This window comes from Etheostoma cragini, chromosome 6 (assembly GCF_013103735.1).
Source record: "Etheostoma cragini isolate CJK2018 chromosome 6, CSU_Ecrag_1.0, whole genome shotgun sequence".
Taxonomy (NCBI): Eukaryota; Metazoa; Chordata; class Actinopteri; order Perciformes; family Percidae; genus Etheostoma; species Etheostoma cragini.
Genome location: NC_048412.1, coordinates 14,936,680 through 14,948,543, shown reverse-complemented (window position 1 = coordinate 14,948,543; position 11,864 = coordinate 14,936,680). Strand labels below are relative to the sequence as shown.

At 39.6% G+C, this 11,864-nt stretch overlaps 2 protein-coding genes across 3 annotated transcripts in view; one reads left to right on the top strand and one right to left on the bottom strand.

Moving 5' to 3' along the window:
- Window positions 1–482, top strand: part of LOC117946468 (dynein heavy chain 11, axonemal) — a 42,012-nt gene extending 41,530 nt beyond the window's left edge. Inside the window, exon 83 of the mRNA XM_034874639.1 lies at window positions 132–482. The gene's annotated coding sequence lies outside the window, so the exon portion shown is untranslated. The remainder of the gene's footprint in view (window positions 1–131) is intronic.
- A 1,096-nt stretch (window positions 483–1,578) lies between these two features.
- LOC117946502 (rap guanine nucleotide exchange factor 5-like) overlaps window positions 1,579–11,864 on the bottom strand; it is a 19,913-nt gene continuing 9,627 nt past the window's right edge. For both annotated transcript variants that reach the window (XM_034874691.1, XM_034874692.1), the window contains 15 exons: window positions 11,639–11,717; window positions 11,225–11,369; window positions 11,037–11,134; window positions 9,270–9,300; window positions 9,000–9,060; window positions 6,702–6,851; window positions 6,249–6,346; window positions 5,861–5,983; window positions 5,540–5,718; window positions 5,179–5,269; window positions 5,032–5,082; window positions 4,487–4,574; window positions 4,267–4,331; window positions 4,123–4,177; window positions 1,579–3,753 (listed from right to left, as the gene is read on the bottom strand). In XM_034874691.1, coding sequence (XP_034730582.1) covers window positions 3,635–3,753; window positions 4,123–4,177; window positions 4,267–4,331; window positions 4,487–4,574; window positions 5,032–5,082; window positions 5,179–5,269; window positions 5,540–5,718; window positions 5,861–5,983; window positions 6,249–6,346; window positions 6,702–6,851; window positions 9,000–9,060; window positions 9,270–9,300; window positions 11,037–11,134; window positions 11,225–11,369; window positions 11,639–11,717 — 1,433 coding nt within the window. In that variant the 3' untranslated portion in view covers window positions 1,579–3,634. The remainder of the gene's footprint in view (window positions 3,754–4,122; window positions 4,178–4,266; window positions 4,332–4,486; window positions 4,575–5,031; window positions 5,083–5,178; window positions 5,270–5,539; window positions 5,719–5,860; window positions 5,984–6,248; window positions 6,347–6,701; window positions 6,852–8,999; window positions 9,061–9,269; window positions 9,301–11,036; window positions 11,135–11,224; window positions 11,370–11,638; window positions 11,718–11,864) is intronic.

The window sequence follows — 11,864 nt, the reverse complement described above, 5'->3', positions numbered from 1 at the left end:
CTCTCTCTCTCTCTCTCTCTCTCTCTCTGTGTGTGTGTGTCTTTTGGATAGAAGTCAGCACTCTTATCTTCTCAAATGAGATTTTCTCCAACGCTAATAACTGCTGTGTTGTTCTTAATTTCTCCCTACAGCCAAAATGGCTTCAGACAGTCATGAGGAGGATGGAGGATTGGTTCTGTGCATTGTATTGCACGGGGGAAATGAAGAACCAGTCTTCCTGTAGTTTCTCTTCATTTGCTCTCTCTTCCTGTCATTAGCACGCCACAGCAGATAGCCAGTCATTTGGTGACAAGGAAATGATACAGTGCTGGCAGAGTGTTTGGGAGGAAATGGCAGGGTACGTGGCCCGGAGCAGCAGGGGTCGTGCCACAGATAGTCATGTTAAAGGCCAAGCAGGACACCTGGTTAAAGTCAGAAAGGGCATCTGGGTCACACATCCGCCTCACAGTACCTCAGAAATACATTGTTACATTTTTTGGATAACAAAACCCATCAGTACACAAGATCCCATATTTTTGTAGTGGTGACAAAGCCGGTTCTAGTAAAATACTGTGCAGTGACAGTACAGGTCTCCAGATTTTATATTCTAATATACAGGAGAATGCAAGACCTAGCCTAGTTGCCAGCAATTTTATAAATGAATGAAAGATAACCAAAATCAGTATACAATTTTAGAATAATGTGTTCCTACTTCAAATTTTGGATTGTCATGGCCTTATTAACCTACCAGGGGGCCCTGTGGTAAAAATGAACTATGGCCCCTGTTGACCAATCTGCCCATTTTCCCCAATTTCTTACTAATTTGTTTATGATGACTTGGTTAAGCACAAGATTATTAAGTAGAATGTGCCATGTAAGCACAATATATACCAACTGAATTTAATAATAATTAATTTTCATTCCAGTGGTGAATACAGTGTTAAATACTTTTGCATACACTGTACAGTACTCATGCAGCATCAGAGAGGCAGTGGAGCTTCACTAAGGACCAACATGGGCTGATAGTTAATAACAGGGCGGACAAACGCAGTTTATGTTGAAAGGTGATTTTTTTTATATGTATATATTTTATTTTTTGTTTTTTATTTTTTCTCACAAATAAAGAAAAAGATTGGAGCCATTGATTGAAGAAACGTGAGAAAATTGAATATACTTGGTAACAAGCTTGAAACTCCCATTCAGTCTACCTCCAGGCCTTTGTGTGCTCTTTCTGCCATAAAGTGTATGTATTTGTGTCTTTATATTGAATTTACTGGCCCATGATATTTTCCCTTCAGTTGTTTGTGTTTTCCAAAATGCATTTTTTATCATGACCTTACTGTGAGTCACACACAAAGACACACACACACACACACACACACTGATAACACAATCCTTCTTCAAATTTACTATAATCTGTACTGCTATAATTTTATGAATATTTTCCATAACCTGGATTAACCAGAGCCTCACTGTTGAATGAGTTAGAAAGTACCATTCACCTGTTTGAATAGTTTTGGATTGTCACCACCTTATACATGTAAATGTATACAGTGTGTGTATATATATATATATATATATATATAACAAAACTCGTGATGATGAAAAATATTTTATTGCATGCAGAGCTGACAGTGGTGGTCAATCCATGGTTTGCCATATCATGCAGACCAGCCAAAACGGTGCGTACAAAAAGACATGAAATCAAACAGGACTTATAGCAGTAATATTTATAGAACAAATAAATAATTCTGAAATAAATTATTGTCTGTATCCAGAATTTTAACATTTCTATATACAGTATAAATAGAATCAAATGTACATTGTTAATACAAATTAACTTCAAATTAACACTGATATTGCTAAAGCATTTTCTCTCCATGTTCACTGTAGGTTTTAAATGTCAACAATGTAATGCAAAATTTCATCTACAACACTAAAATGGCCTAACCTCAAGCCAAAGGTAAGAATTTTAAGTGGGCCAATCGAGATAATAAATACTGTACAGTATATTTTATAACCACACACCATACAAGTGTATATATTAGTGTTAAAGCACACTGCACAAAAGCAAATTGCTTCTATTTTTCTTTATTTCTGTGTTTTGCTGTCTGGAAGGTGCTGTATATATTTTATTTGCTATTGCTCTTTACTTGTAGGGAAAGGTCACCCAAAAAGCACAATGAAACATATGTTTCTTCTATACATTTACAGAAAATAAATATGCTGTAGCTCTGTAGCGTTGGATTTAACTAGGAAGCAGCTCTCAGTGAGACTAGTCAGAAAAAGGGTTATTGTGGGTTGTTGTGAGTCACCATGTCTTTATTCTTGAAAAGACATGTTGCCGAGTTTTTAAATCGCTAATCACTGGTACTCTGAGTAACATACAGCTAAAGCCGATATCTCTGAAGCTCAACAAATCAAACGCTATCTGGGTGGCAAAATGCATTGTATTGTGTTTTAACCTCAATTTTAAAGACCTATACAGATTTATCAATATGGGTCTGCTGCTTCTCTTAACTGATTGTCCACAGCTCAACTACATGGAGATCCTTGTGCTTAAAAAAATTAGTAATTAGCATCACCTTGAATTGGATGTTTTAATGGTATTTGGCACTGACATATGCAGTTATAACTCACAGACAGGACACACAGCTTGGCACACACCAAGGGAATTCAGTACATTGTGTATTCTTATCTAATTCTCTGCTCTAATACCATCTGAATTGCCTCATCTAAAACACTTAATGGTTAAACAATAGAAAACTGCACAGTAAGAGGATTCTGCAATGTAAAAATAGATAATGAAAACTTTAAATATTTAACAGTCCTTTTCAGAATTTCTGTCATCTTGATTCAGCATGTTGTGCATTCATTGTGCAGATTTCTTGGTGACTGTTAGTCCTACATCTGGAGAAGAGAACATCTGGATTGTGTTGAACTCGGAAAACAGAAGTGTGTGTACAATATAGAACTGAACTACTCTTTGGTTAACTGTGATGAAACAACCCACTGCTGCCAGATCTTTAAATTGAAAATACACAAAAGATGTAGGCATACAGTATCATGAGTTAATTCAATCTAAGTTACTTTACTGGATTTGTTGTATGTGGGTGAAAGCTCTGGAAAGGCTAGTAAGTGGTCCTTTTTGTTAAACGTACTGTTTCATCTTCTGTAACTTTTTTTCTTGTTTTTTTTTAGATGGGAAGCGCTTCACCTGCTAAGAACAGACTCTTATTGCAGGCTGCTGATTCTCCACGAGGGGGAGGTGTTGGGTCAAAGAACAGCTCTACACCTGCCAACCTCTGCCATGTGGAAGAAGTTATAATAGCAGCAGTAGGTTCGGACCTGCAGATCTAGCACTTCCACTTTTTTCCTAGAACAATTCTGAACCGCTGGCATTGCAGCTGGTCCTTATGGATCAGGACACTGTTGTAGATCTATGCAAACATGTAAATATGTAAGTCTTTTTTCTGCTTATTCCCCGTCTCCGGTGAGAGTTTCCTGATTGGGTGGCTCTCTCCTGTGGTCGGCCAGGATCATGCAGAGTCTGATTTGCCGACTGAGTCCTGAGAGAGAGAGGTGAGACAGAGATAGATTGTTCCTTGGCAATCCGACAGTCTGGCTGACAGTGGGAAGGAAGTGGGAACTGTCTCTAAGCACGAGGCTCCAGCCTGTGGGACAGTTCAAACAGAGTCTGCTGATTGTCGATGATATGCAGGTAATCAATGTAGGCTCGCACTTCTGAGCTGCTTTTCTGGGCGATGCCATTACCTGGAGGGAAAGAACATATTTACTACCAAGCTAAGGCAGCAGTCTCAAGGCCTCCTACTGTACAGTATGTAGACTATACACAAAGTCGCACATGCTAAATGAACTTGTACTGTGCATTTCCAACTCAATCATATAATGTTATAAAAAGCCATTAAAACCATCTTTTCTTTACACATATTACATTGTGGTAAGGTATCAATCAATCCAAACAAAAGTATCAATATGACTTAAACTTGAAGACTATAACTTTGGTTATTTGTCTTGCAAATACTAAAACTACAACACTGAGTAGTGTTAAAAGGAAACTTCAGAAATGTTCTTATCTCGCATCATAAAACAAAGAAGGACTTATCTGAATAGCCTACTCACCCATGTGATCTTTCTGACACTGCCGGATGAGGCGCACTGTGTCTGCTATCATGTGCTGGAAATGATAGATGGACACAGGCTTCATTAAACATTACAAACTTCTGGATGTTTCTGTGCAGATGCATGAAGGGTTTGTGAACTCACCAGCTTTTCAAAATTGACCAGGTTATCATGAAACGTCTTGTTGCCTTCATGAATGAACGTAATATCTAAAACAGATGCACATTTGGTTCTCATCAACAGGTATTTCAGGTAAAATGCCGGTTTTTTACATGTCAAATATGCCTGACAGAAATATGTCACAGTGCTCTCCTCACAGAGTTAGACTAGGTGTGGGATGTTGAAGTGACAATAATGAGCGCACCTTTCAGTAGCAGAGGAGGGAAGGGGATCTTTGGCGCCTTCATCTTCTTGAAGGAGTCCCTGTAGGCCTTGTGGTTCAGCGAGGGATCCTGGGAAGACAGTTTTTAAAATGAATGAGGGTAATCCTCTGGGGATGAAAGTGTGTATCTAGTGCTTGCATGCTTTGGTAGCTGAATTATAGTAGCACAAGAGACTAATGATCATCTAAAACACCTGATGTTTTGAAATGAAAAACATCTTTTTCACCACATGCACACTGAAGCATAGTTTTAATTCTGTTACAGTGGATTGTTGTCATTGTCATTTTTTAATTTCAAAACTGATATACATATATATATATATATATATATATATATATATAGAGAGAGAGTGTGTGTGTATATATTATATATATATTTTTAATCTGTTTATTGATCCCCAATGGGGAAATTACAATTTACACTCTGTGTACACAGTTTGTTAGTAATCACACACAGTCCTGAATTCACACACACACATGCTCAGGATCTATATATATACTCTAGATAATGCATGAATTACACCTACTGTAATTGTCTCCAGCTCTGAAAACAGCTTTTTAAATTTCCCAGGGATTTTCTGCAGAGAAAATAACAGATTTTTGTTTTCATATACTATGGACTTTCACAGAAAAGATGCCATAGATGAAGAAGAAGAAGAAGAAGACATCCTCACCTCCCATGTCTGACTGAGGCGGCTAACAGCTGCAGTGTTCAGGCCCATTATAATGGCAAAGAAACAGTTGAGGTTCCTCTGTGCTTTACAGCTATAAAAGATCAATGAAGCAAACAGTTCAGTCTCTTGCAGCAAACAGTTCAGTCTCTTGCAGGGGCACAGCTCATCAACACAAAAGCAGTTTATTGATCTGCCACTGGAGGGGGCAGCATACCTATTGTGAGTCTAAACACCTCACCCTCAATATTTAGGGCTGGAATTCTGTACTGTTGGCCCACAGTGTGAGAACCTGGCGTGTATCTGGTCAACAATCAATACATCTCTAATCAAAATGCAGAATAATGTGAGTAAAGCTACTAACTGGGCAGCGATCTTGATGAACTTCTTGATGAGCTGAACTCTTTTACAGAGCATTGGGCACAGCAGTACCTCTGTCATCACCCACAGCTGGACTTCATTGAAGCGCTGCAGCAGCAGCTCCAACGCCACAGTGTGGCTACTGCTACTGTGGCGGCTGAAGGTGAAATAGACAAGTTCTTGCTGTAAAAGAACAACATGTGCTCATTAGTTCAGCAGAGCGGGGCTCACGATGCTACATCACGTCGGATGTCTTTTTAAACTGTTTAGACCTTTTTTCTAAAAGAAACACATTGTGCACAAGTGTTTAGGCTGTGGGACAAACCTCGTGTATTGAGTCAAAGATGGTCCAGTCAAAGTTGGTGAGAGCAACAGCCACGTCCCATGTGTTTAAACTGAGCATGCAAGCTGTCCTCTGTTGCAGCTCTGAGTTGTCTGTGAACGGGTTCTGAAGAGGGGGGAAAGATTTTCTTTAGACATCATACCACATTTAAATATTGATGTGAACATTCAAAGACATTGTTTTTGCATGATTGCGTTATTTCACATCTTTTAGAACTGACAATGGAATTTTGAAGCTTCTAACATACAGTAACATTGCTAGGCACTTTGTCATTCCTTCTGAGCTTTTGAATGTTTTGACACGATTCTGACACCTCAGCCAGTGCAAAGTATGTTTAAGTCAAAGTGACACATTGCAGTGATATTTGTACCAGGACTTCACCCAGGTCCTTCCTGCACACATGCAGCCTCCCCACTGGCCGTACAGAATCAGGGAAAACTCGGTCCTGAGGCTGCAGAAGAAGCCTCCCTGCAGGGGAGAAAACAGATCACTAACAGCAGAATAGCCTACCATTAAATATCTGCCGGGCAGTGTGTAAGTAGCTATCAGAAGCGAGCGATAAGATTTGCTGTGCCAGGCTTCACTCTGAGGTGGCGAGTCACTGATAACAGATAATGACTTTACATAACTGGACTGTAAATGTTCTTCCTTTTAACTGTTGTCACTGGGAAGATATTTAGGTCAAATTTGTTGATTACAATTTCATATGTCTGGGCTCAATATATAACTCTGTATAGGAAAACACATTGCAAGTATGAAATATTGCGAGAAATGAAAATGTTATATAATGAATGACATGATATGGAATATGTTCAATTTCTACCTCCAGGATAAGTGACGGCCACTAGCACCAGTTCCCTCAGTGGGACATCCATCCTTTCTGCCACGGCCTGCAGCAGCTCCCGGGCCACTACCCCAGTATGGGTCCTCATACTCAGGTATGAGTCCATGGTAATATACACATGACACAGCGCTGTAACAGAGAAAATGTTTCAGTAAGTTGCACTATAGAATCCACAGCGCTTACATGACGTGCAGCTCCGACCATGTTGACATGTTAAAGATCCCCAGGGCAGAAAATTGCTGCTGGGTCCCCGTTGACCACACATCCCTACCCAAATCCTTCCTCTCCTTAGTGTGTCCCTAAGTTCCCAATGCACACAGTACACTATACATAATAGCTTCATGGTCTGGCAAGTAGTCTGGATCAACTGAAGTACATTTCTGGGATAATTGCCTAAAATTCGGCACGTGAACATGTCCCTCACCGTCCCCTCTCTGTGTTGCTGTTCTCAAACTCCCCTTCACTTAAGGAAACTTCAAGCTAGCAAGCGTCATGCTGACAATAGAAAGTTTTAAAGCAAGTCTGCTTGGTTCTTTTGAGGAATGATTGTAAAGATTTACAGAGAATATGTTAAGGGAATTTACTGTCCAACTTGGACATTTTGGGACCGATTGGTGGGGTTGCTGTGGGTGTACACACTGTGATATACTGGTAAGAGCAAATTATGTTTAACCGTCCTGTTGTCCTCATGTTTTCCTATATCAATGTTCTTTTTAATTACCCAAAATAACATGATTGATTCCACACAATGCTCTTTGGCAAGTACACATCTCTCCTTTCATTAACTTTTTATTAAATTTGATAGCTTTTGGACAAATGTAAGTGTTTTTGAAATAGTATTGACTAAAAGATGATATATTCCCCTCTGTGATTATCCATCAACATACATTCCTTTAATTTTAGTCTAAATAATTCCTAATTTCTGCTTTTCTATCTCAAACATTAGGTATAATTTCCTATAAATGAGGTTTTATTGACCATAAATTCCAAAAATAACTGTAAAACTAAAGTTAATAAGTGAGTGTTACAAAAAAAGTGACAAACATTGAAAAAAGTGTCAAAAGTGTTGAAAAAAGGGACAAAAACATTGATAAAAAGCGTCAACAAAAGTGTTGATTTTCAAATCTGACAGGAAGAAAACACAAGGGTTAAGCATCTATCCAACTAATTCAAATAGCTCACGTTACTGTATTGTGTGAACAGTTAACTTATTATCTTATGTGGCGGGGTTTTTTTGCGGGGTGAAAATGTTCACCAAAACAAGTCCAGAGGACTGTGGGGATAGGTCTGGCAATGTGAAACTATAATCCAACAGACAAACTAGTAGTCAGGTGCTGAAATAAGTAAATTATAAACGTCATCAGGTTTTCTAAATTGAAACTATTATGACACAAGGCCACAAGACTAGCTAATATTGCAGGAAGCGCCTTGCTATGAGATTTGGTGTTAAACGTATTTTTCCAGACACAGACTACGGCGGGTTATGAAAACATTTAGCACCTTCAACCAAACCAAAACCAATTGATGAAGTCGCCTGCTGCCGTCTCAATAGAGATGTCTGGATTAAGGTAACGGGACAGTGGTAGAGATGTTCTGATACCAATACCAGTATCGGTATCGCCTCTAATACTGTCTAAAACGCTGGTATTGGTACTTGGAAGTACAGGAGTTTATACACCGATCCGATACCACGTAATAATGAAAAATGAAGAAAACTTACAATAAAGTCATTTATTTGTGTTATTTTTCGGTTACATCTGACTGTCAAAATCGATTAAAAAAAAAGTTCATGTTTCACAAGGAGTTTAAACTGAGCCAAACCGACAACAAAGATAAAAATCATATCACACCCATACAGGGATAGTAGTATACAGTTGTTAAAACATTATAAATTACTGGTATTGGATCAGTACTCGGTATTGGCCAATACGCAAGTTCAGGGATCTGACGGAACCTCCCTAGTCAGTGGGAATAATTCTTTTGATCGAGTGTACTTTAACTGAAAATTATTTAAAGTGAGGACTGTGAATTATCCAGAAGTAAAAACTTCTGAGACGGATATTTCCAAACCAAAAAACAGCAGATAATGACATGGCTAGTCAGACTGCCCTTAAAAATAAGTCATCACTCAGGAATTAGCATTTCCAAACCCTCTCATTCCTTCCCTGGAAAGATTTCCATTGTTCCAATGTTCAGACTAAATGTCTCCTCTCGACAGCTTTAGAAACAGCGCATGATGGGAAGAATGTGTGAAGGATGCCGTGTTTTACGACTTACCTTCCGTGGTCACCCTCTGGGTGCCTCTGGACTGGAACCCGTTCTCTTTCAGTGCTTTGCTCTGAAAGAAGGGAAATGGTGTTTTTTTGATACACATTCACATTGCCTGCGAACACTGCGGGCATTTCGCTAGAACTACAGCGCAGGAAATGTGAGAACAATAGCTACAACACTCAATCTAATAAGTCGAAATGGGCAGTCAGCTTTGTTTAATCAGTTAATTTGGTCCTAGTGTGTTCAAGAGAACAAACACAAGGTCTACTCACTCACCTTTCTTTGGGGCGAATATTCATCCACCGTACTGGAAAAAGGACAATAAATAAATCAGTAAAGTTATAACTGTACACATTTTCTTTGGGCTGCAACTACGTTAAGTGCAAAAACAACATCACCGGTCTATAATCTATAAAGTCTATAAGTGAATGTACCTATATCTACTCCTCTGCAGTATTCAGTCCATTATTTAAGATCAGTGTCACGGTGAGATGAGAGTGCTTTGTAGATTTTAGACCTTTCAATGTGATACCTTCATTTAATCACTCTATTCTCATCAGGGAGGCCCAGCTAGCATGATGGATAGCCCTGTGTCCATTATCATCCCTCAGCTTTTACTGGGCTCTGCATCACAATAGGCATGTTGGCACAAAGCCTGCCCTAAGGGATCCCTTCCTTCTGGCCAGCAGCAGTCCTGCACTAATGAAAACCCCACTGTATTTGTCAAAACAGAGCTTGTGATGTAATTCACTCTCTTGCTCCTCAAAACAAAAAAACAGTCAATGAGCTCCGTGAATTATAAAGCCACATGAAGGGAGAGTGCAAGAGAACAAGTGGTGTTTGATTCCAAAACTTTCAGAATGATGGGACTCAAGCTTTCTTTCTTTTGCACAAAGGCCAGATCGAAGTTGACGGGAGCACATGACTAAATAAGTCTTCTTTCTATAGAAATTACACTTTTTAGCTTTTCACTCAACAGCAGATTGCCACAAATCAGTCAACCCTGTCCTCCCCTGGGGTGAGCCCGATTGTGAAAAAGCTCATAAATAGTAGAGTATGTCAGTTAGTAACGCCCTCCAAACATCCACTGCTTTAAAGGAGTGGGTGCTGCGGATCTCCCTCCCTGCTTATAAACATGAATAAGCAACACCCAGATAATGGCAGCAGAGTCAGGTTGAATTATCTGCACTGGTTTGTGAGAGGCGGCAGGTTGGGAATCCCCAGGGAGAAGATCTGATTGGAGGCTGTGGTTGAGGGAGGGGAAGGCGGACATGGGTGTGGCACTGTGTCTGGCGAGACACAATGTGATGCTTATTTTGATCAAACTGAGAAACTGTAGCAACACTTCCTCCTTCACCCACAATATTCAAGACTTTGTTAAATGTCTAATAAAGATATCTGTTTGATTGAAAGTTATATGTTTAATGTACAGCACATACATGCAATACGTAAGGCATGATGTAGAGTGAACCAGTCATTGTTGCGAATTAGAAGGACAGGGAGGTGCAGGAGGGATCTTGCATCAAGGGGTTCAATGTACCACAATCCCATGTCTATACAGAAATAGCTTAAAAAGCTGAGACTCCTTTTCCAATGTTATGGTCAACCCCTAACTTCTATGTACTGTACTTTAAACATGGCCAGAAATATGTGGGATTATACTTATGAGTTTAAAATTATGTGTAGAAAACTAGTTGTGGAGCATTTTTTCTTTTCATGTAAAGTGACATTTCTGACAGCTCGTCATCATTAAAGTCCCAAAATTACTGTAGTTTCTCAATTTTAGAGATTCAACATGAAGAGCTCCATGACCTTCATCTTTCTGTGCAAAACAACCCAGAACACTGCAATTACTCTTCAATTTCTGAATGCAGTCATTGATGAGAGGCTAAATAAAGACACCAAGCAGAGAAGCAGCTCTTTCTTTGCAATCAGAAACCAGCTACTGTCTCTGCTTCTTTTCAGACCTGCAGCAGTCATAGTTGCTGTTTTACACACCCAGATTACCCTGGTGACTTGTACGACTATGCAGTGGTCACTCACTCTCTGCGATGCAGCTGGTACAGTTTCTGCAGTTCCCTCACATCCGTCTCCAGGGCTGGGTGCTCATAGAGATCATCCAACACGTAACGGTACAAAGTCTGAAAGGAAATGTCAATTTTCGTTTCTCCCATATTAAGATCACCTCACGCCCAGTTTCCACCCTTTCCCTAGTACATCCTAATCCCTACCTTCATAAAGCGTTTGACATGCTCATCTTCCCTCAGGAAGTCTTTGCACAGGGCCATCCACTGTGACACAAGGTGGAGGACTTTTTGTTTCCTTTCCAGGACCTCTTTCCTGTCCTCTTTCCCTCTGTATCGCTTGGTGCAATAGGTGGGATTCGGTTAAGGCTTCAGCACAGATGGAGAATGAGATCTGTTTGCTGACATCAAATGTAGGATACAATGAAGCATGCATATAGCAAGTGTGTAATGCTGATTCAAGAACAGGCTAGCAAGATGAACACAGTTGAGTGAAATAGAGCTGATTGTACAGCAGAAAGCAGTTATGTTTTAGTATAAAACATTTATCTCTGTCTGTAGCGTTCACTAGAGAGGAGTACGTGTGAATCTTTGTTATAATGTTTCAGTGTTCAAGGATATTGTCCCAGTAGAGCTTGGCATAAATCACTGGTTGACATGAACACTGGGTAGGTCAGCAGGAAATCATCCAGAAGTGTATCTGCAAAGAAAAAACACAATATTGACAATGGAGAAACGATGGTACAGTTTCTAGTAATACAACTTTTAAAAAGGTTTACAAAATATATCGCAGAAAATTAGATGCAGCTCAAGGTACAAATCCTACACACACACACACACACACACA